The sequence below is a fragment of the Aristolochia californica genome, unplaced genomic scaffold (genome assembly GCF_029961685.1).
Source record: "Aristolochia californica isolate CCGP_79_NKW_82.1479 unplaced genomic scaffold, dmAriCali1.0.hap1 SCAF_3, whole genome shotgun sequence".
NCBI classification, from domain to species: domain Eukaryota; kingdom Viridiplantae; phylum Streptophyta; class Magnoliopsida; order Piperales; family Aristolochiaceae; genus Aristolochia; species Aristolochia californica.
In genome coordinates this window covers 3,625,457-3,645,950 of record NW_027181992.1, presented here as the reverse complement: position 1 = coordinate 3,645,950, position 20,494 = coordinate 3,625,457, and the positions used below count along the sequence as shown (strand labels likewise).

The window sequence follows — 20,494 nt, the reverse complement described above, 5'->3', positions numbered from 1 at the left end:
AGGTTTTTGTTGATTTTTAGGACTCCATGGATTTAACTAATGAAAAAAAAAAGACTTATTGGGAAAAAGCAGAAGGAAGAAAGATGTTATGGACTTATTATCCTAATCCAATTTATAAATAAATAAGATTATAATATTATAATAATCCCTCTTAAATTTAAACTAATTACATCAATACCATTTTTATGAGATGACTCTTTATTTACCATCATGTCACCACTGTGTGGGTATGTGGGTTTGAGCCCATCTTCTACCTCTCTTGAATATGTGTAGGTTTGAAACCATTTTCTACACATTTGGATGTGTGGGCCTTCCTTGGTTTATGGACTTGGACACATCTTCTAACACACTTGAATGTCGCTTTCATTGGTCATTGAGAGAATATCTTGAACGACCAATTTACTGCAAATGGTGTATAAGATCTTCCCGTATATAAAATGACAATCCATCGTATATTCCAACAGTTTTCTTAGTGATAATCTTCTCTGAAAATTTTAATTTTTGTTTAAATGACAGCACTTCAAACTGCCTTTGGAGAACACGCGTGCAGTTCTCAGGCTGCTGCTTCTGCTGAGCCCTGAATCCAGAAGTCTTCAAGAAGAAGGTATTGGCACTTTAAGCTAATGTCTTTCTGTCTACTTGATTGGTGCAGCTTCTGTAAATGCTTTCTTTGTTAATACAAAATACTTCAAATCCATTTCATATGGTCTTAATTTTTTAGGGGCCAATCCACTTTGGTTTTGGGAGGAGGGAAGGAAGATGGTATCGATGTCAACGTTACGTGAAGGATAAATGATTCAATAACACACGAAAACCTAGGAAACAGTTAGGAGGTGGGATTGAATGGGGCGAAAGCGGATATAATCACTCTTCTTCTCGAGCTTGAATTACTAGTTTGAAAAACAAAAAGAGAGTTCTTTCTCTGTTCTCGTTTGCTATCTTCATGGGAGCTTATCCAGAGCACTCACCTCTATGTGTGGGGAATCGTGGAGGATGATATTATGGGTTTCATCAATAGAAGTCAGCCTCGCCTAGGGTTTCCAATCTGATCCAGTTGAAAGAGAGTGAGCATAGTTAGGGCAATTGATATTGACAACTTCTTCTCAAGAGAGGAAATCTGTTTTCTTGACGGAACGAAACATGTTGTCAGAATCTTTGAGTCAACATCTTCAAATATTTAGAGACATCTCAAATTAATTGGTCTAATTAAACTTAATAATCTTATAATTTTTTTTTCTGTTCTTCTCAAATTCCAAAAAAAATTACTGGAACAAAGATATAAACATAACCTACGAGTTTTTGTTAGGACGGATTTTCGATTTAAATCTACGATATCTTCATGATTCTTTTGAAAATCCCAAGGTTTTAGAGGGAAAGGTTGCTGGTGTTCCTGGAAAAACCAAGGTTCTCGCAAGAAATGGTCCAGTTTAATTTTGACAGTTTTGCTGCTACAAACAAACAACCGATCGATCTCCTGGACCACTCGGATAATAAATTGGAAAAACGACTGCGATGAATCACCTCAACCCCATGAGCAAAATGGAAGTCATGGCAATAGCAGTTTGATCGTATGGGCGTTGCATTAATGACCGTTGGGAGGTGGGAACATCCGAATTAAATTCACACCCAACTGAAGAACATGTGAATCAATCGTTCTCTTCGTATCAAAATTCTTTTTTCGTTCGATGCAGCTGTCTTACATCTTTTCCCGAGTTTCCTCTCTGTCAGATAAAGCTTCACACCGATCACTTTTAAGTTATATCAGCTCTCGATACGGATTGCCCAGATACTGTTTCCTTTCCTTCCTGGCGTGTCTCTCTTCCTCTATTTTGTGACTTTCGCCGAAGCGTTCAAGAAGCCAACCAACCCATCTGTAATTCCGGTGCCCCGCGTAGAATCCCTCTGTATAAGTCGGTTTCTGCCGACAAATAAAAACACTCACGGTAGACGTCACTAGGCGCTTCGACTTTGGAAAGATCGTCGGAAAATGGAGTAATTTGTTTTCGCATTCTGAGGAGTTTGGTTGGGTAGATGAACCGACTTCCGACGTGATTTTCAAAAGGTACGTCGAATACTTGAGCGATTTCAGATAAACCGTGTCGATGTTGTTTACCTTTCGCGCAAAGTCCAAGTAAGAAGAAACATCTTTGTCTCGTCGGCATTTGGGCGATGGAAATTATCTTGGATGATCTGCTAGAATAGTCCTGGCTAGCTATCCAATCATCCATTTTATGTTTGCGGGTTCAGGGAGTGATTTGTTTTTGGGGGTGCAGTAACCGTCAATTACAAGGAAGAGATTTTTTAAGTATCGCAGGGGGAAAAAGGTGTCTCGGAAGCAATAGAAAGTTCTTCTGCATCTTAAAAGAGGATTTCGGAAGTTAAATTCTTCAGAAAGCACCCAATAACATAGAGGTTAGGTTTTCTGTAGGAACTCTTCTAATTGAGCAATAGGCTTGAACAGGCACCAGTTTTGATTGATTTTGATAGCCAAATTGGCGCTTCAGACTTTTAGGAATAAATTCACGATACAGAAACAGAATTTTAGAATACGCATTGAGAATCCTCTCCGGATTACCAAAAAGTTCCAGGTCTTCTATTGCAACAGTATCGTATTCCTTGTTTTTTGTCTTCGTTTTCACTGAAACAGATGATTAGCACTACAGAAGCATCACCCAGCAATGGCCACTCACATGGGTCTCTTCACAATGGAAATGCCGCAGAAGAGAAGCTTGATGAGCTCCGGCGCCTTCTGGGCAAAGCCGATGGCGATCTGTTAAAAATTGTTGGTGTTGGGGCAGGTGCATGGGGCAGTGTCTTTGCTGCCATGTTACAAGATACCTATGGCCAGTTTCGTGAAAAGGTTCAAATAAGGATATGGAGACGAGCAGGCCGATCAGTAGATAGAGCCACAGCTGAACATCTTTTTGAAGTGATTAATTCACGAGAAGATGTATTGAGGCGCTTGATCAGGCGTTGTGCTTACCTGAAATATGTCGAAGCAAGATTAGGAGACCGGACTCTATACGCAGATGAAATTTTGAGAGATGGGTTTTGCTTGAACATGATTGAAACACCTTTGTGTCCAATGAAAGTTGTAACCAATCTGCAAGAGGCAGTATGGGATGCTGATATTGTGATCAATGGTTTGCCGTCAACAGAGACTCATGAGATTTTTCAAGAAATTAGTCGGTTTTGGAAAGAGAGGATCAGTTTCCCTGTTATCATTTCACTGGCAAAAGGTATAGAGGCTGCCTTGGAGCCAGTACCCCATATAGTCACTCCTACACAAATGATCAATCGTGCCAGTAAGTCTCTTTGAACATTTGTTTGTTAGTATTCTTCTGTTGCTCGCTTTGGTCTATGTTAAGTATGGATTCATGTTCATTGCAGCGGGAGTTCCCCTGGAGAACATCCTGTATCTTGGAGGGCCAAATATTGCTTCAGAGATTTACAACCATGAGTATGGTAATGCTCGAATATGTGGAGCAGAAAAATGGAGGAAGCCTCTTGCAAAATTTTTGAGGCAACCTCATTTCATTGTGTGGGACAACAGTGACCTTGTCACCCATGAAGTCATGGGGGGTCTGAAGAACGTTTATGCTATTGGAGCTGGTAAGTTCTTCTTAAGTGAACTCATCTGGTATCATAGCTTGCTTTTCCTGTATTTTTCTTAAGATTGAAGTGAGTGATTTTTTTCTTAATATTTAAGATAAACATGATTTTCAACAGAAAAGTAAACAAGGGCTTAAACCCTCTAATATGGACAAGTTTGAGCCTTTCTGTTTAAACACGTTATACCAGCAGATTTTGTGGGATAATTTTTCTTATGCATGTTCACATTCTTGAGAAACAGAAAGTCTAGAAAAGCCATGAATTTTCATTTTATGATTTTAGAACTTTATTATTATCTTTCCCTTGATGAACATCGATTAGTTACTCATTTTCAAAAAACCAAAAAAAAAAAAAAAAAAGATAAGTATGGGGTTGAACTTTTGTTAATTTTGAACTTCTTTAGGTGAAGTAGGTTGATTACAGAGTGGGAAAAAGGAATATGGACTTGAGTCCATCTAAGCTAAGTGTACCCAGTTTTTAATTTAACCATCAAATTTGAATAGAATAACTCATTCAAAGTTTCCTTTTAGTTTATATTTATTTTTTATCCCTATCATTCATATTGATGTTCATTTACTTATTTTTAATGATGAAAAGAGATAAATGCCATTGTTATAAATGTAATGAAGTAAATGATTTCAGGGTAAATAATTTTAGCTTTTTAAGGAGGAAAAAGTCAGGTTTGGCTAGACTACAAAAGATATTTCAGACTACAATATCTGAAGCATGTATTTCATGCTGATGCTCTCCACAAGTAGTTTTATACTTGCTGTAATTCTTCTTGAGTAATAATCTCATGATTGAAGTGACCTTGTGAATGTCTCAAATGCTTTATATTCTGAAGAAACAGTTTGTGAACTTGGAAAACATATATGTGTATGTTCTCTCTTAATAAGAAGGAACCAGAATTAAGAATTAAACTGATGAAACGTATTGAAGTGAAAAGCAAGGAATGCAAGTTATGTAAGCATCAGATTACTGGAAAAGAGATAAACATGAAAATCTTATTAATTGTTAATAGTGTATCGATGCCTACAATCCCAGTAACCATGCTTGGGTAATTGGAGCTCAGTGGGAATCCATGGAAGCTCTGTCTTTTCAATGGTAGCGCAAAGATGCTCTATTTCAGACCAATTTTGACAAACCTGGTTGTGGACAAGCTAGTCGTTCTTTCTTGTCATCGTTCCAGAGGCAACTATATCACACCTAGAAGGCTGATCAGAAAGAAAAATCTTACCAGACACTGGCGAATCTGGATTTATGTTGTCTACCCTTCTTTTTTTTTGCACAAATGGTTAATATGATTATACATATAATGATTCTGCAGGAATGGTGGCAGCATTGACCAATGAGAGTGCAACGAGCAAATCAGTGTATTTTGCACATTGTACATCTGAAATGATATTCATCACTCACTTGTTGGCTGAAGAACCAGAGAAGCTTGCTGGCCCCTTGCTGGCAGACACTTATGTCACCTTATTGAAAGGGCGTAACTCATGGTATGGACAAATGTTAGCCAAGGGCGAGTTGAGACCTGACATGGGTGACAGCATCAAAGGCAAGGGAGTGATCCAGGTAGAGCTTTTAAGCAGAAAAATCTAAACATTTGTGTGGTTCTGATAATCACTTAACATGCTTTCAATTTTCTCTTTCCAACGTCAGGGTGTCTCTGCTGTGGGAGCTTTTTATGAATTGCTCAGTCAACCTTCCTTAAGTGTAAAGGACCCTGGAGACAGCAAGCCCATTGCCCCAGTTGAGCTCTGCCCTATTCTAAAGACCCTGTACAAAGTTCTAATTAAAAGGTATTAGTTTAATTTCTCTTCCACATACTCCTATTTGGTTACAAGTGAACGTAATAGTGTTAATCTGTCAAGATTATCATGATTAGTGTGGTTTGTGGACTTACATACTGGAGTTTTTCCAATATCTGTTACTTATGTTGGAGTTCAACCTCTTTAATATTTGCTTCATTTGGGATGTCTTCAGGGAACTTCCAACAAAGGCAATTCTTCAAGCACTAAGAGATGAGACTATGAATGATCCCCGTGATCGGATTGAGATTGCACAATCCCATACTTTTTACAGGCCATATCTTCTAGGACAACCTTGATACATCATTTGTACTGGAGAAATAGGTCCATTGTGACGTTGTTGTCAGTTTATATTTTAATTGGATCACATTCGTTTATGAAATGATCAAGTGCTTCTTGATCGGCAAGAAGTTGTATCAATTCGTTCCAACTTTAATTTTATATTTCAATGGATAGCTGCCTGAGTGAATGATTGAGTTTAAAGTTATTCGAATTTGAGATGCTCAGGGTCTTCTTTCTTTTTGAGATTGGAACTTGTGGTTGGACATAAACATAATGATGTCTTCACTTTGTTCTGCTCGTGATCAAAATATCCATTTGGAAAAGAATAGGAAATCATGAGTTGGAAGTAGGTGTTGAGAAAATGGAACATTCTTGCATCAGAAAAACTGTTAAGAGTTGCCATTTACAGTAATGATGTCAACCTGCTAAGTAAAGGTCTCTCATATTGAAGAGCCAAACAAAATAACCAAATCTTTCTTTTCAGCAGTAATATACATTCAATGCTCTTGTTTTTTACAATTAATCCATGATAAAAAAAACCCAAAAGTGTAGATATTTCCAAAAACATCCAACGCTCATACTTCGGCCGAGTTACTCACAGATGGGATGTCTGCCGCAACAGAAGTTGCAGCAGTTTTCCATTTCCAACCAATAGATGTTGCGCACACATACTATGCCTATCATCTAAGAGATTATAATAGTTGTTTCAAGCTATAACGAGCATGTAGAAACTACTTTTAATGTATGGAGAATGCTCAGAGATAAATTTTGTTGGGTACCATTTGCCTTCATCCTATTTTTATTGGAGGATAAAGATCCTGTCCCCAATTAGGCCATAGCTAGCCTATTTTCTGTGTGGGGTGTGTATTTCCTGGATGCAGAGTGATGCAGTAGAAAATTGAAGCTTATACCTAGAGATTGTGAGAGTCACTCTCAATAATTGAAATCACCACAAGAGCTTGGAGCCAAGCCAAGATTGTCAAAGCTGAGGCTTTGTCATGACATAAATAATTGCTCATCAAAGACAAAATTCATATAGTCAGATGTTCCTCTATAGATATAGTAGGGTTGAGGCTAGTTCACTCATAGTCGGAATTGCTATCTTTTCTATAACTATGCACTGGTAGTATTCCCCTCGTTTCCAACATTTGCAAGGAGTGGCACGCAAAATCACCTTCTTTGTATCTTGCAACCTCGTCTTACCGTGCACTTCCTCCAAAACTCTTTCATGAAAGTAAAGTATCTCAAACAACCTGATGAGGTTATTATAGTGCCACCTTTTAGCACAAAGCTGCTTTTAGTCAAAGTAGAGCCACTGGCCTGTCTAATAGCCACTGGTACACTGTTCTTTGTACTAAAGTTCTGTGCAGGCACCAAGTAAATACGTGCAAATGTGTCATTGCCAATGTAGATGACCTTAGTCATTTCAAAGCAAAGGCCTAGTCATTCTCAGAGCAAAGGTGTTCGGATTTAACAACCTCCATTTGTTTCTGATTGTGATGAAGAAACATTGACTAATTTTGCTCGTCCAGACTCCGGATCCATCACAACACGCATCCCCAAATCAGTAATCTCAGGTGTGTCGACTGTCCCCTGGAGCTTCAGCTCAGCTACTTCTCTCTGGTTTTCCTCATTTCCTTCCAATAAGTTCCTCACAGCCCATAAGCCTTTCTCTCTCAAGAAAGGACTACCTTCATCAATGACACACTGTTCCAACAACAATAAAATTCCATTTTGCTGTCTAATTTCGTCTTGCACTTGCTTCCTTCTGAATGCACAATTTGCAATGACAGATACTATATCTCCTCGATACCCTTTATAAGGACAACGAATTTTTCCTTGATTCAGTTCTTGCAGCCTTGATCTTCTAATAATTTCTGGGGGTTCCAATTGACGAAGCAAATCCAACAAAAAAGTTAAAAGGCCTGAAGATAACAGCAAATCCACCGCTAACAGAGAATCTCTACATTGATCACCTTGGCATACAGATGCACAGATATCTCTCAAAATGATTAGTGTGTACTCAAGAACTTCAACAGCCAAAGTGTCTATTGGGGGAGCATAAGGAGAGTGGATACTTGCAGAAGCTTTCTTGAGTATTTGTAAGATGGCTAGACCAAAATCATTGGACACAAACTGTTCATGTATCCTAGAAAGCAAACTCAACAAAAATACTTGCTCTGGGGTGAACAGGACATCGCTAACATTGTCACTCTTATATCTAGAAGAATTGGCTGTGCTCAACTGCATAAACAACTGGTTGAAGAAAGTAGCCTCATAGCATATTTTTGACAGAAGCCATGGCAAATAATCTCCTTCAAATCCAACTGCTGCAACCAAATGACAAACAAAGAAAAACGTGAAAACTTAATTAGAAAACATCGTGTAAACATAACAGCAGTCCATGAAGGAAAATAAAGTTCCATTAAAACATAAGGATTAGTCAGATTCACTAGTTGCTATGTTTTCATGCTTCATTGGTTGAAGACAGTAAGATGATCTGGTTGTTGTCATTCACAGAGCCATCATGTTAGCCTTTTTACTAAAACAATAATTTCTTTGTACCTTGAATTTTTTTTTGGCAATCTTACTGTCCAACAATGAACTCTAGTCAGTTGGATGGAATATATCAATATGATTTGCATTGTCATGAACTCTTCTTTTGCCAGTCCCTCTTTTTGCTACTATTATGGTACAATTCAAAGTTCATCTTATAAAGTTAAAAACGAGTTCTCCTCAAGTCGATAAGTGATATTCTTCAAGCCTTTCTTTGTTTCCTTTTTCTTTTCTCAGTCTATAACTAATTATAATTATAAGCACACAAACAGAATTTTTTCGAAGATGTGTACAAATAAAAATAAAAAAATCACCTGCTGAAGTTGTTGAGATTATCTCCCCAATGATCCTCACACCTACATCACCACCAATCCTGCACAACCTTCCATCATCTCCTCTACACAGTGTATATAGAATCCTACAAAGGAGATCACAGATTCCCTTGTTCCTAATTTTAGCGACCTCCAGGAAACTTAAAGGGAAAAAATGATCCCACACATCAACATGGTGCTCATTGCTAGCCAAAAGAACATTTGCCAATGCCTGAAGACCAATAATAACAGTTTGTGGATCAAACTGGACTGAATTGAAGACATCTTCCATAGCTTCAACTCCACCAGACTCAATGAAGGAGTTGATGTTTAAAGATTCTCCAGCACAGAGGTTTCGAAGGATCCTGAGACTGGATAAGAGGCGAACGGTTGAGAGATTGAGGTTCTGGGCTAGGATTACAGATAGCCGAAGGAGATGAGGGATGACTCTTTTTGAGGCCAGATTGAAGCGGCCGTGGTCAGATTTTGAAGCATCGAGAAGGAAAGCAAGGGATTCATCCAAGGTCTCACAATTTGCAGAAGCAAGAAGGGGGCGGAGGAGGTTGTCAGGAAGAGCAAGATTGCTGCAATTTTCACTCTCGGACTCTTGCAACAAGGAAGACATTTTTCTAGGTGTTTCAGGAAGAAGCACTGATGCCCTGCTAGGTCCTTTAGCTGGAAACTTTCCTTAGAGAAGCTGGAAGCCAGTACCTGTGACTAGGGAGCAGACAAAAACTGCCAGGAAATTATTATGTGCTCTTGCTACTACCACAAGGGAACTGCCAAAGAATTCTCTGCTTTCCAAGCACCTCTGAGCAAATCTGTAAATTTTACATAATGTTCATCAGAGGCATCTATGCAGGTTGACACCATTAAACCAAGTATTATAAATAAATAAATATATATAAAGATTAATCACTTCTATGGGTAGAGACCAGAGTTCTGTGATCACTTATCAATCCTTTTCGTCTCATTCTCAAGAAAATCAAAAAACAAATTGCTGTTACTAAGAATATTCTCTTCTTTACATAAAATAAGAAATAAAAGAGAAATGTGATGACTGCTCTAAAGAAAATGAGAAAAATATGATTGCTTGAATTTACAAGGAAAAACAGGAAGGTTTTTTCTTTTCTCGAATGTTATAGTAAAATTATTAGATTTTTTGATATTGCAAGAGTAGGAAAATATATCTGTGTAATTTTTGCAGCTTTTATTATCTTCCACGGGATAGAATCTTTTCAACAGAAGCTGATACAATTGAGAACAAAGAACAAAGTAATATAAAATAAAATTGACAGCAACAGCTTGCTACTCGTCCATTAACATCTAAGTGCCAAAAAGAAAGAAAAAAATCATTAAAATCTTGGGAAGCATTCACTTTTGGAAACAGAAGCTGGTTCATTAAGTAATAAGTTCATACTTGGAAGAGGTTTTCAAAGATTTTCTCAGTTGGCAAGAAGCTTTCTGGTGAAGATTGCTATCATATGCCATTCAACTCGTCAATTTTTGGTGTTATGGAAAAAAAAAATTATTTAATTCTTGGGAGGACCAAGAGGGGCAGTGACACCCCATTCGGTCCACCAAAAAGGGAGGTGAGGGGTACCCTACTCCTCCCCTCCTAGCTGTTGTTTAAGAAAAACAAAGAGAGAATATGGAGGAGGCTACCCCTCCCCTCCACTCTTTTCATGGACGGAGGGGGTGGCCTCCGTCCCCTCCCTTTTCCGCATGGTGGAAGAACCTTAGAACATGGGGGAGGGGTCCTGAATCCCTTTGTGATTTCAAGCTTTGTTATGAAAAATAAATCCAAGCTCTGATTAGATAATTGTGTCACAGAGGAAGACATAATTCCTCTCTTGTGATGTAATATTGGAAGAGTAGTATCAGGATCCTCATGCTGTGGGCCAAGAAAAATGGTCATTCAAATACCAAGGTGCATTCGGATGCCAGAAACAGTGAGTTGTTAAAATTGACAGTATCAGAATGCCATCTAGAATTTGGATGCCCAGGAATGAAGAAATAACAATGACAGCAAGACCAGTAGCATTCAAATGTCCAGATACATTAGAAATGCCAAGCAGTCAGAAAACAGAAGCAACATCCGAATACCTGGCCAGCATTTGAATGCCTTGAGTAGGACACAAGTGCCCAACATCCAAATATTGGTCAGACGACATCCAAATGCTGCAAAAAGTGCTAAGCAGAAATTCCATGTCAAGAGCATGATTTAACACTCTTTCTTAATGAACCTTGAATTACATGTCAGGGGCACAGACCACTCTCTCTTGGCATCAATTAAATGAGTTTGGGCAACTTCATTACAGAGATATAACTACTGGCCAGATGGTTGCTCATCACCAAACAGTTCTTGGTCGTTGTGATGCAATGCAAGTAAATCCCAGTTATGTTGTTATAGGACTTGGTCACTGTGGTGGGCAGCTCACTATGGGGTGCTCCTCTGGTCAGGATGTTGTGTCACAATGGTCCAGTCACATGAGTAGCCTTTAACAGAACTGGTAGACTGGAAGCCATTTGCTTGAGCTGTCTTGAGCATGAGAACTTCGAGATAGACCAGAATAATTCTGGTGCAAGATAGTAGCTGCCTTGCAGCTTTAGAACTAAAGGTGAGACCCTTTGATTTCTCGGTTTCCTCTCAACAATTCATGAATTTAATGATTCTGCGTGAAGAAAGTGTTCTTCTCTACCTCGAAGTTGAAGAGAAAAATGTTAACATTTACATGGAATATAACCAGAGTCTTCCTCTATACGTTGAGGGAGTGAAAATCCTCTTTTATGGTTAAGAAGAAATAATCGAAGAAAAAGTGAAGAACTTACATAAATTTAGAGAATATTTCAATCGAATAGGGGAAATTAGTCATCTCCAAAAAACAAAACAAAAATTTAAGGGCAAACCCATGAACAAAGAATCACTTTTACCTCATTTAGAGAAGATTTCGCTGGCGATCAATGATTCACGTCCTTACTCGCCGAGGAGCCAGAGTTCGATCTACGGAATATATCGCCGGGAAGATTCAGATTCTAGAGAAAGGAGTAGCTGACTAACCTGCTGATCCCATTCGTTTCGAACCCTGACCTACTGACCCCAAAAAAAATCGTTTTCTTTTTCCTTTGTTAAGACCGATCCGACTGGGGCATCGGTTCCAATTGAACCTCGTTCAATCGGCCCATTCGATTCCGAGCGTTCAGAGTGTTTTCCGCCTATTATGAATTCTGAGGTCAGACAAGAGTATCCTTTGTGGCCTGTTTTCGTAGTCTTGATTGTCTAAAGCAGGTGTGGCCTTTGTAGGCCATGGTCGCAGTTCCCACTCTGTTTGAGAATTGCTAAACTGGTGGACTTTTTGTCTGTTCGCTTGTGATCCAGTCTATTCTATATGAAAAGGATTTCATTTTTTACAGGGCTGGATTTAGTAGATGGGGCACCGACCGAGTGTGTAATGCTCAAAATTGTCAAATGATGCCTTGCCTGATCTTTATATTTCCAGATGGTGCCGTCATGCTCCATCATCTTCACGTTTCGATTGGACTTGGAATGTTCACTAAGTTCAGTGGTCAATCAATTTGACTCTTAGCTTTATGTGGTTGCTCTGAGGAACTTTCAAAAATCAATCAGGAGCAAAAGCTTGCTCGGTGATTTTCACAACCAATAAAAGAAAAAAAAGAAAAAAGGATCATAAGACTGGACAACATATAGCTAATTCATATAATCTCCATGTACTAGTTTTCCTTTACAATATTCAACTTGTTTCTTGGATTTGCCGTTGCCCATTTGACGTGTTGCCCTGGAAAGATCAATTAAAAATTGAAAATAAATATCCTTGAAAAAGAGAGTAAGAAAAACACATATTAGGAGAAAGCCACAGTGATGATACTTGCCTTGCTCACATTATTTGATAATTGATCTCTTATGCAATACATCGACTTCAACATTGTCTGCAGAGTGTCATTTCCCACTTGAAACTTAACTTCTTTCTCTCCTGAAGAGGACTTTAAACCATCTTGCAGCTGAAAAAATTCAAATCATATTAGGTGCTTCTGGACTTGAAAAGGCTCATGCTAATTAATCCTATAATGGTGAAATTCTAAAATGCCTGAAGTACCTTCAAATTAATAACAGCCACATGACTTGTGGATTCGTCTGTTTGATTTGCCATATCCCATGTCATTGCCTTCAAACGCGGCATTGAGACCTGATGATTTTCAAAACTAAGAATGTTTGCTTAAAGTTTGGTTGAGTGCAATAAAATCTTGCAACAAGAATGAGAGCTAGTCTCACTCCCTCCTTCCATTCAAAGAAACCTACTACGAAAATGCTCAGTCCCTAGAGGCCAAAAGTTTAAAGTAGTCAATGACACTTTGTTTTTTAGAATTTCAACAATTTAATAAAACTTGTTCCGAGTATAGATTTGCATGCCATGAAGCATGAGAAACTCAGGTTAATAGGCCACAACAGTGAGCAAAATCTAAAGCTCTCAGCTCTATGCAACAACAGATAAGCTTTAAATGATAAAAAAAGATGGTTACAAGAATAGCGCATCCTCACTCGTATGCAAATATAAATGTCACAGACCTGGTCTTTAAGCACATCCTCTCTCCACTCCCGTTGAAATTTTTGGAGCAAAAGGGTTAGCAGTCTTTGCAACTCGGGTAGGACTTCGGGAGGGAACAATTTCTGAATTTCTTCCTTGTTAACATTTTCATGAACACTCCTGCGAATCAATATACGCAGGCATACCAGAAGCTACAATAACAAAGAACACAGTATCTAATTTGATATCCAAACTTTCATCAATAAGAAATCAAGGCTATAAAAACTAAACAAAAGTTAAACATACAGGGTTAAGATCAGAGTCATTGGGGAGTTGGAGCATTTCCCTGATAATGTCTCTGTCAGTGGAATCGAGACCTGTTCTTCGAGTTCGCCATAGAGCTTGGAGAATGTATTCAACAGATTCTTTTGAGGTTGAACGTACTAGAAGTGGTAGATGATTCCACATATGGTGATCCATCCTAGATTTCCCTTGCTCCTGATTTTTTCAGAAACGTTTATTGAAAAGAGAACAATAAAAGGCTAGCTTACATAAGATAGAAATTCTAATGACAGAAATAGCAGCAATTTGCATGCAGGCCCTTGTCTTGAGCAAGACCTCTCGCTCTACTCTAAAGACCCTTGCAGCAAAAACCCTGAGTCTGCTCACAACCCAGACATACACTCTAGTAGTCATCAAAGGCATCTATGCAGGTTCAATAAGCATGAGCATTGATCACTTTGATAATCTCAAAAAACGAAAAGGCTAGTGCCAAGCAATCTGTTGATAAACATTAACATTGCAAATCCTCTAACCGAAAGTATGAGAAATCCATCGATACAAGTCTAAACCATGTTACACTATCATGAAGGTAAGAATTAATACTATGGATTTGAACCCACCAGGGAACCCAGTATGTGTATATATATATATGGGTTGCGCCAAAGTTCTGTTATTGGTTTTTCTTGTCTCAATCTTCGAGAAAATCAATAGTTAACATAATCTTACTATGAATATTCTCTTCTCAAAAGAAACAGGAAGAGAAAAAAAGACATGCAACCGTTGACTGCTCCCCAGTAATCAGAAAAATACGATTGCTTCGATTTGCAAGGAAAAACTGGAACAATTTTTCTCTTCTCAACTGTATCACGAATTAAATGGCAATGCATCAAATTTGTTGATTAGTTAAAATTGCAGCAGTAGGAGAATATATCTTTCTGCAATTTTTTCAGTTCTGAGTAATCTCCATACGGTGATCTTTTTAACAGAAGGTGATACAATTGAAAGCGAGGAGCAAATGAATATAACGAAAAGTAAGCATCAACGACTCGTTATTCATCCATTAAGATCTTGGAAGCATTCACTTTAGAGACAGGAACTGGTCATACCTGGAAGAGGTTTTCAAAGATTTCTAGGGTTAGCGAAGGGGCTTGCCGACGAAGATACGTCAAGTTCACCGTTCAGCTGTCGATTCCGGCGTTGTTCTGGAAATAAAAATGCAATTTTTGGGAGGACTTGAGAGCTCCTACTTACGTCAAGTTAATCGTACGGCTGGAATAAAGGGCCTTTTTGCGCTAAGAATAAAACTTTTGAGTAGCCCCAACCCACCCTTTCTGCTAGGAATTCATTTTCAAAAAACATGAGATGTCTTGCAAATAAATAAATAGATTTAAAACAAATTATTAAATTTAAGTAATGTATATATTATTAATTAATAATTAAAATTATCTTGAATTATTTGGTGGAATTCCATTTACATCTTTGTCATTAATTTGTTGGCTTGTGGTTGTATTATCACATATACAGTCATTAATGTAAAATATATATAATTTAAAAAATAAAACAGAAAATTAAATATATTAAATTTTAAGATAAAAGAATAAATCAGAAAGTGTAAAATAATAACCAAAAATGCATTAAAAAAATTAAACAATTAGTAAATTAAAAGTGAAAATAACTCAAATTAGACAAATAAGTAAGTAAAAAATTAATTAATTTTTTTTTGGAACATTAAATAGTAATTTATAAAAAAATGGTATAAAGTAGTTAACAATAAAGTAAGAATTAAATAATGAAATTCCTTAAAATAGGCAATAAATATTTAAAAGAAATGAGAATACTATATATAAGCTATAATAAATATTATTATTAGACTATTAATAAATATTAATATATAAAAATATATTTAAAAATCAATATATTAGACGCAAAAATAAAAAATTGGGACGTAAATCGTTTAATCCATGAGAGAGCATGGAATGCTCACCTTACGTTTTGCTTCGCCCGGAGCTAGAAAAACCAAGACAACTTATCCATGATAAAGAGGGACAGCAGTGACGTAGAAATGGAGACGCTGCGAGAGACTTGAGAAAATCTGGAAAAACCAATCCTGTATCCAGCCCCAATCGTAAGGTGACGCATTCAACTTTTTATAATCTGAATGTTTTTCATCTTGATTCTTGCTGTGAATGCACTTTTTATTTTCTGAATCTCGAGGTCTCTCTGTTCTCAGTTTACATTCCCAATTCTATACAAATTTGTTCTTTATATTTTGTTTTTTACTAGAACTAGTTGGCTGCGTTAATGATCTACGAAGAGATATTCGAATGGTGATAATTCTGAAGTGAACATGAATGAATGGCAATAATGGCTATCGATTTCAGATTTCTTCTTCTTCTTCACACTCGTATCTCTCAGTCTCAGTTCCTGTTTTTGATTTGCGGTCTTACCGCGACTTGCTATTCGAATAATTTAGTCGGATCCAACTGGCTCTAGTTTGTCCCGTTGAAACCGATTTGCGCTTGTAGATAACTGATAGTTTAATACAAACTTTACAAGATTGCCACTGCGCAAGGCTTCGTGGATTCTGGTCTCCTGCCGGTTCGGTGGAAATGGCTTTTCGTCATTTTAAGTTTATATAATTCGTTACAGTGGCTAATTCCCATTTCCTTCTGACCTTTGAAACAGCCAGGCCAGGACCAGGCGGCGGGCAGCTGAAGAGGAAAAAACCTGCAAATCTGACCCTTCCGATTGCTCTATCTCTCTAGTGAAGAGATGGCGATGGCGAATTTTGCCAGACGGAAGGCTCTCTCATTGTCCGGGAGCCTTTCTAAATCTGACCTGCTGAGGTGCTCTCTTTACCTTTCCTCTTCGTATAGGAGCTTCTCTACGGGATCCGAAGAGAACGACGTTGTTGTCATCGGTGGAGGACCCGGGGGATACGTAGCGGCTATCAAAGCTGCGCAATTAGGGCTCAAGACTACGTGTATTGAGAAAAGAGGCGCCCTCGGGGGAACCTGCCTCAACGTCGGATGTATTCCCTCGAAGGTATGTGTTTTCGAACAGCATTTTAGATCAAATAGTTGTTGTAAAGGTCGAAATTTTCCTTATTATTGTGAATCTTTTAATATCAATATCACGTGGTGTGATCTTATGGGAAGTCTTTGTTCTGTGTTACAGAAACGCCAGCTTGTTTTGAGCTTTCATGCTCTGTAGAACTCCTTCCTGTACCATGATAATTTTCTTTCTAAGGCTGAAGCGTTTGGCCAATGGAATCTGCAAATCCGGGAGATAGTACCATTGATAGCATCATCTGAGTCTTGCCCTAAACTATGTCTGGGTTCTGATATTTGAAAATTTTTGCTCCGTTCTGCTATCAATTGCTGATTTCATCACTTTGCTGGGCTCTTTCAAGTTTACGGGAGATAATAAGGAAACAGAGAACTTAATTGTGTGATCATGCTTAAAAGTTAAAAAATGTAACTTAAACGGAGAAGCCATAAAAGGAACACAACATGTATAAAGTAATAACAACTCATTTCACTATTTCAAATTTCTTAATTTTTTGTTTATTTATTTGTGTTTCTCTGAGATGGCAAGTTCAAAGCTATCTAAAATAGTGAACACTATAGAAAACTTAGTTGTTAACATTGGTTAAGGATCAATAGATATCTCAGGAGTTATGTTATGATTTTGGGAGATAAGGAGACCCCATTGTCTGTATGTCAGTGATAGAAAGATGAAAGCAAAAAGGATCAGGTCTTAGAACTGTTCTCTTGTATAAGTATTCAGGATATTGGCAACTTCTGCTTTCTTCATAATGCACTACATACTCAGCCAACCTTCCTATGTATCAGCATGAACATACATCAAATAAGAGACTCCTGGCTGAAGTGCAGTACCCATGCCTTTTTTTGTTAAACATGGAAATATCCATCACTTGTTCTTTTTTAGTTTAATCTCTTTTTTTTTTAATTGATGTACCCATGCTCTGTTGTTTCTTTTTTGGACATGTGATTTGCTACTTCCCATATTAAGAAGGCAATAACTTAATTTGATTTTATGAGAGCACTAAATGTTTGATGTTTTCCCTATTTGACTTTCTAGAAAGCTGAATGTTTTGGTACTGAGGTTTATAATTTCCCTATTTGATTATCAAATAGATTGTATACTACTATAACTTGGATGCTGCTTGCATCCTATGGTCTTGTTTGTTATTTATTTCTTGTAATTGACTGGATGATGGGCAATGTATCTAAACTACATGAAAGTAATGCATTTTTTTTTTTTTGAGGATCTAGGCACTTTGCTGTTCTTCTCTTGTTTAGTACATTATCCTACATTATCCTCTCTTCCTTTTCAGGCTCTTCTCCACTCCAGTCACATGTACCATGAAGCCAAACATTCTTTTGCAAGCCATGGTGTTAAGTTCTCTCAACTTGAGGTGGACCTTCCTTCTATGATGTCCCAGAAAGATAAGGCTGTCTCAAATCTCACTCGAGGTATTGAGGGCCTCTTCAAGAAGAACAAAGTAAACTATGTCAAAGGCTTTGGTAAATTCGTCTCTCCTTCTGAACTTGCTGTTGATACTGTTGATGGTGGAAGCACCACCGTTAAGGGCAAAAACATCATTATTGCCACTGGATCTGATGTAAAATCCCTTCCTGGAATCAGTATTGATGAGAAAAAAATTGTGTCTTCCACCGGTGCTCTTGCCTTGTCAGAGATTCCAAAGAAACTCGTAGTTATTGGAGCAGGTTACATTGGTTTGGAGATGGGCTCTGTATGGGGGCGTCTTGGGTCTGAGGTGACAGTTGTTGAGTTTGCTCCTGATATTGTCCCAAGTATGGACTCTGAGGTCCGGAAGCTCTTCCAAAGAACCCTTGAGAAGCAAAAGATGAAGTTCATGCTGAAGACAAAGGTGGTGGGTGTTGACACCTCTGGAGAAGGCGTAAAGTTGACACTTGAACCTGCAGCTGGAGGCGAGCAGAGCATACTTGAAGCTGATGTAGTTCTTGTATCTGCAGGGCGTGTTCCTTACACAGCTGGGCTTGGTCTGGACAAGATTGGCGTGCAGACTGACAAGGCTGGGAGGATCACAGTTGATCACCGATTTGCTACTAATGTTCCTGGTGTCTTTGCTATTGGAGATGCAATTCCAGGGCCCATGCTTGCCCATAAAGCAGAGGAGGATGGAGTTGCATGTGTTGAGTTCATAGCTGGAAAGGAAGGGCATGTTGATTATGACAAGGTACCAGGGGTGGTCTACACACATCCTGAAGTGGCTTCTGTTGGGAAGACTGAGGAGCAAGTGAAGGCTTCTGGGGTTGAATATCGTGTGGGGAAGTTCCCTTTTCTGGCAAACAGTAGGGCCAAGGCAATAGATGATGCTGAAGGTGTGGTGAAGATTTTAGCTGAGAAAGAGAGTGACAAGATCCTTGGAGTACACATAATGTCACCAAATGCAGGGGAGCTGATTCATGAGGCTGTTCTTGCATTGCAGTATGGCGCATCAAGTGAAGATATTGCACGAACATGCCATGCCCATCCGACCATGAGTGAGGCAGTGAAGGAGGCAGCAATGGCAACTTATGACAAACCTATTCACATCTAGAGGGTGCATAACTTAGTGCTTTGCCTGTCACTGCTATGAGGGTTTTCAGAATAATTATGGTGTAACTCAACCAGAAGCATGTGCCAGCACTCATTTCTTTTGTTTGTTGGCATTTGAGATGAATTTTTTTATTTGCTTACTTGGTTATTTTGATAGCCTATGTTGCTACTTTCCCTTTCCCTCTCTCCTTTTCTCACTTTGGTCCTCTATAACTTCCTAGAAATTTTAAGTGAGTTTGATTTATACCACAGGATTGTGGACTTAATCTTAGCCAGTGCTATTTGGAAATCATTTTGATGTCAAATAACTAGATGCCAAATTGTTCTTGACCTTTGATGGCTTAATTATTAGCTGTCTCATTGGCACAAGCTTACATTGGCTTCCATTGTATTTATTAGTTAGGTCTTTGTGATATGTGGCATAAGGCATTACTTTTTCTATATAGCAATTCTGTTTTTACGGATAGCTGTGTTATTACTGCTGTTCAAGATGTAAATCAGGTGGAGCTGTGAAAACTGAGGCTTTCATGCTCCAGGCTTTGGCTTTGATGATAGGCAATTTTCCAAGAAATTTGCTAAGAAAGTGACACAATTCTATAAAATTACCTCTGCTCGTTTTTAAGCTCATTCAATCTCATTTTAAATTGTTTCTATCTTACTGATACTGCAGGTTGGCGGATGTGCACATTGGTACAATAAATCTGAGTGTCCATTGCTTTCTCTATATTATGTATTTGAAAGATGCAGACGTTTTAGATCTCCTGAAACAGAAAAAGAAATCCCTGGAACATGCACTTTTCTTTCTGTACTTTGCATCAGGCACTCCCTGGTGATGCTTTAAGTCGGCAACATTGGAAAAAAAGGGGTGATGCATATTCAATTGATGAGAATCTGGAAGGGTTACTAAGTGATTGGACAGGTGTGCTTTAAATTCTATCTGCACAACCACTAAAAGGGAAAGTTTGGCCTGTATCTGATTCCAGCTTTTACACTTACCATTGATTGAGTGACATACATGGGACTTTGCCAGATTCTGGGAAGCAGAACGGATCTTTTAAAGTAGAGATGAAACCTTCGAAATAACTGGAAAATTTGATATCTTTGCATGATTGATGCCTATCGGGATATTTGGGAAAGAAGTAACTTTTGGCATTTTTAAATTGATTTATCTTTTAAGTTTGCAACTACTTTGTTCTAACATTGTATTCTCTTCATCTTCTTTCCTTTTTGTTATACGCTTTCTTCTTCCTGTTTCATCTTTTTCAGGTCAAGCAAGCTCCTTACAGCTCAATCTAGGAACTGGTATGTGCTGTAGAAACTCTCACAAAAATTGTCCTAGCGCTAACAGTCCCTCGTTTTGTAGCTCTTCAATGCCAAAATAGAAAAAACAATGTCATTTTTCTCTTTTATTTCACAATGAGGATGGAAGACTGGGTTTGCATTTGAATGCCAGAAAGTTCATTGTGTGTGTTGGTTTTATTTTCCA

General features: G+C 38.2%; 4 protein-coding genes across 7 annotated transcripts; 2 read left to right on the top strand and 2 right to left on the bottom strand.

The window, feature by feature from the left end:
* Nucleotides 1-1,543: 1,543 nt before the first annotated feature.
* Nucleotides 1,544-5,887, top strand: LOC137958826 (probable glycerol-3-phosphate dehydrogenase [NAD(+)] 1, cytosolic). 2 transcript variants are annotated; one of them, XM_068805986.1, is made up of 6 exons: nucleotides 1,544-2,062; nucleotides 2,648-3,305; nucleotides 3,391-3,612; nucleotides 4,940-5,187; nucleotides 5,275-5,414; nucleotides 5,599-5,887. In XM_068805986.1, the coding sequence occupies exons 2-6, from the start codon at nucleotides 2,648-2,650 to the stop codon at nucleotides 5,720-5,722; spliced, it is 1,392 nt and encodes a 463-aa protein (XP_068662087.1). In that variant the 5' UTR covers nucleotides 1,544-2,062; the 3' UTR covers nucleotides 5,723-5,887. The 2 variants fall into 2 exon arrangements, with proteins under 2 accessions (XP_068662087.1, XP_068662088.1); XM_068805987.1 differs by having other exon boundaries at nucleotides 1,544-2,412.
* A 697-nt stretch (nucleotides 5,888-6,584) lies between these two features.
* LOC137959770 (uncharacterized) lies at nucleotides 6,585-11,900 on the bottom strand. Of its 2 annotated transcripts, none has more exons than XM_068807118.1 (3): nucleotides 11,507-11,900; nucleotides 8,576-9,393; nucleotides 6,585-8,032 (listed from the first exon to the last, which is right to left on the bottom strand). In XM_068807118.1, exons 2-3 carry the CDS (start codon nucleotides 9,195-9,197, stop codon nucleotides 7,176-7,178), a joined length of 1,479 nt encoding a protein of 492 aa, XP_068663219.1. In that variant the 5' UTR covers nucleotides 9,198-9,393; nucleotides 11,507-11,900; the 3' UTR covers nucleotides 6,585-7,175. The 2 variants fall into 2 exon arrangements, with proteins under 2 accessions (XP_068663219.1, XP_068663218.1); XM_068807117.1 differs by having other exon boundaries at nucleotides 6,586-8,035.
* A 243-nt stretch (nucleotides 11,901-12,143) lies between these two features.
* Nucleotides 12,144-14,592, bottom strand: LOC137960494 (uncharacterized). The gene is made up of 6 exons (XM_068808131.1): nucleotides 14,505-14,592; nucleotides 13,423-13,614; nucleotides 13,158-13,328; nucleotides 12,688-12,777; nucleotides 12,464-12,592; nucleotides 12,144-12,369 (listed from the first exon to the last, which is right to left on the bottom strand). The coding sequence occupies exons 2-6, from the start codon at nucleotides 13,594-13,596 to the stop codon at nucleotides 12,325-12,327; spliced, it is 609 nt and encodes a 202-aa protein (XP_068664232.1). The 5' UTR covers nucleotides 13,597-13,614; nucleotides 14,505-14,592; the 3' UTR covers nucleotides 12,144-12,324.
* An 849-nt stretch (nucleotides 14,593-15,441) lies between these two features.
* Nucleotides 15,442-19,279, top strand: LOC137959005 (dihydrolipoyl dehydrogenase, mitochondrial-like). Of its 2 annotated transcripts, none has more exons than XM_068806258.1 (3): nucleotides 15,442-15,528; nucleotides 16,088-16,443; nucleotides 17,759-19,279. In XM_068806258.1, the coding sequence occupies exons 2-3, from the start codon at nucleotides 16,171-16,173 to the stop codon at nucleotides 19,007-19,009; spliced, it is 1,524 nt and encodes a 507-aa protein (XP_068662359.1). In that variant the 5' UTR covers nucleotides 15,442-15,528; nucleotides 16,088-16,170; the 3' UTR covers nucleotides 19,010-19,279. The 2 variants fall into 2 exon arrangements, with proteins under 2 accessions (XP_068662359.1, XP_068662358.1); XM_068806257.1 differs by having other exon boundaries at nucleotides 16,084-16,443.
* Nucleotides 19,280-20,494: the final 1,215 nt, after the last annotated feature.

What these genes read in the sequence shown, in the direction of transcription:
- LOC137959005 (XM_068806258.1), top strand. Translation starts at nt 16,171, where the DNA reads ATGGCGATGGCGAATTTTGCCAGACGGAAGGCTCTCTCATTGTCCGGG. An exon ending in TCGGATGTATTCCCTCGAAG is followed by an intron (nt 16,444 to 17,758) that starts GTATGTGTTTTC and finishes CTTCCTTTTCAG; the next exon opens with GCTCTTCTCCACTCCAGTCA.
- LOC137958826 (XM_068805986.1), top strand. Translation starts at nt 2,648, where the DNA reads ATGATTAGCACTACAGAAGCATCACCCAGCAATGGCCACTCACATGGG. An exon ending in ACAAATGATCAATCGTGCCA is followed by an intron (nt 3,306 to 3,390) that starts GTAAGTCTCTTT and finishes TGTTCATTGCAG; the next exon opens with CGGGAGTTCCCCTGGAGAAC. An exon ending in CGTTTATGCTATTGGAGCTG is followed by an intron (nt 3,613 to 4,939) that starts GTAAGTTCTTCT and finishes ATGATTCTGCAG; the next exon opens with GAATGGTGGCAGCATTGACC.
- LOC137959770 (XM_068807117.1), bottom strand. Translation starts at nt 9,197, where the DNA reads ATGTCTTCCTTGTTGCAAGAGTCCGAGAGTGAAAATTGCAGCAATCTT. An exon ending in AATCTCAACAACTTCAGCAG is followed by an intron (nt 8,036 to 8,575) that starts GTGATTTTTTTA and finishes ATTTGGTTGCAG; the next exon opens with CAGTTGGATTTGAAGGAGAT.
- LOC137960494 (XM_068808131.1), bottom strand. Translation starts at nt 13,596, where the DNA reads ATGGATCACCATATGTGGAATCATCTACCACTTCTAGTACGTTCAACC. An exon ending in AGGATGTGCTTAAAGACCAG is followed by an intron (nt 12,778 to 13,157) that starts GTCTGTGACATT and finishes GAAAATCATCAG; the next exon opens with GTCTCAATGCCGCGTTTGAA. An exon ending in TGGCTGTTATTAATTTGAAG is followed by an intron (nt 12,593 to 12,687) that starts GTACTTCAGGCA and finishes GAATTTTTTCAG; the next exon opens with CTGCAAGATGGTTTAAAGTC.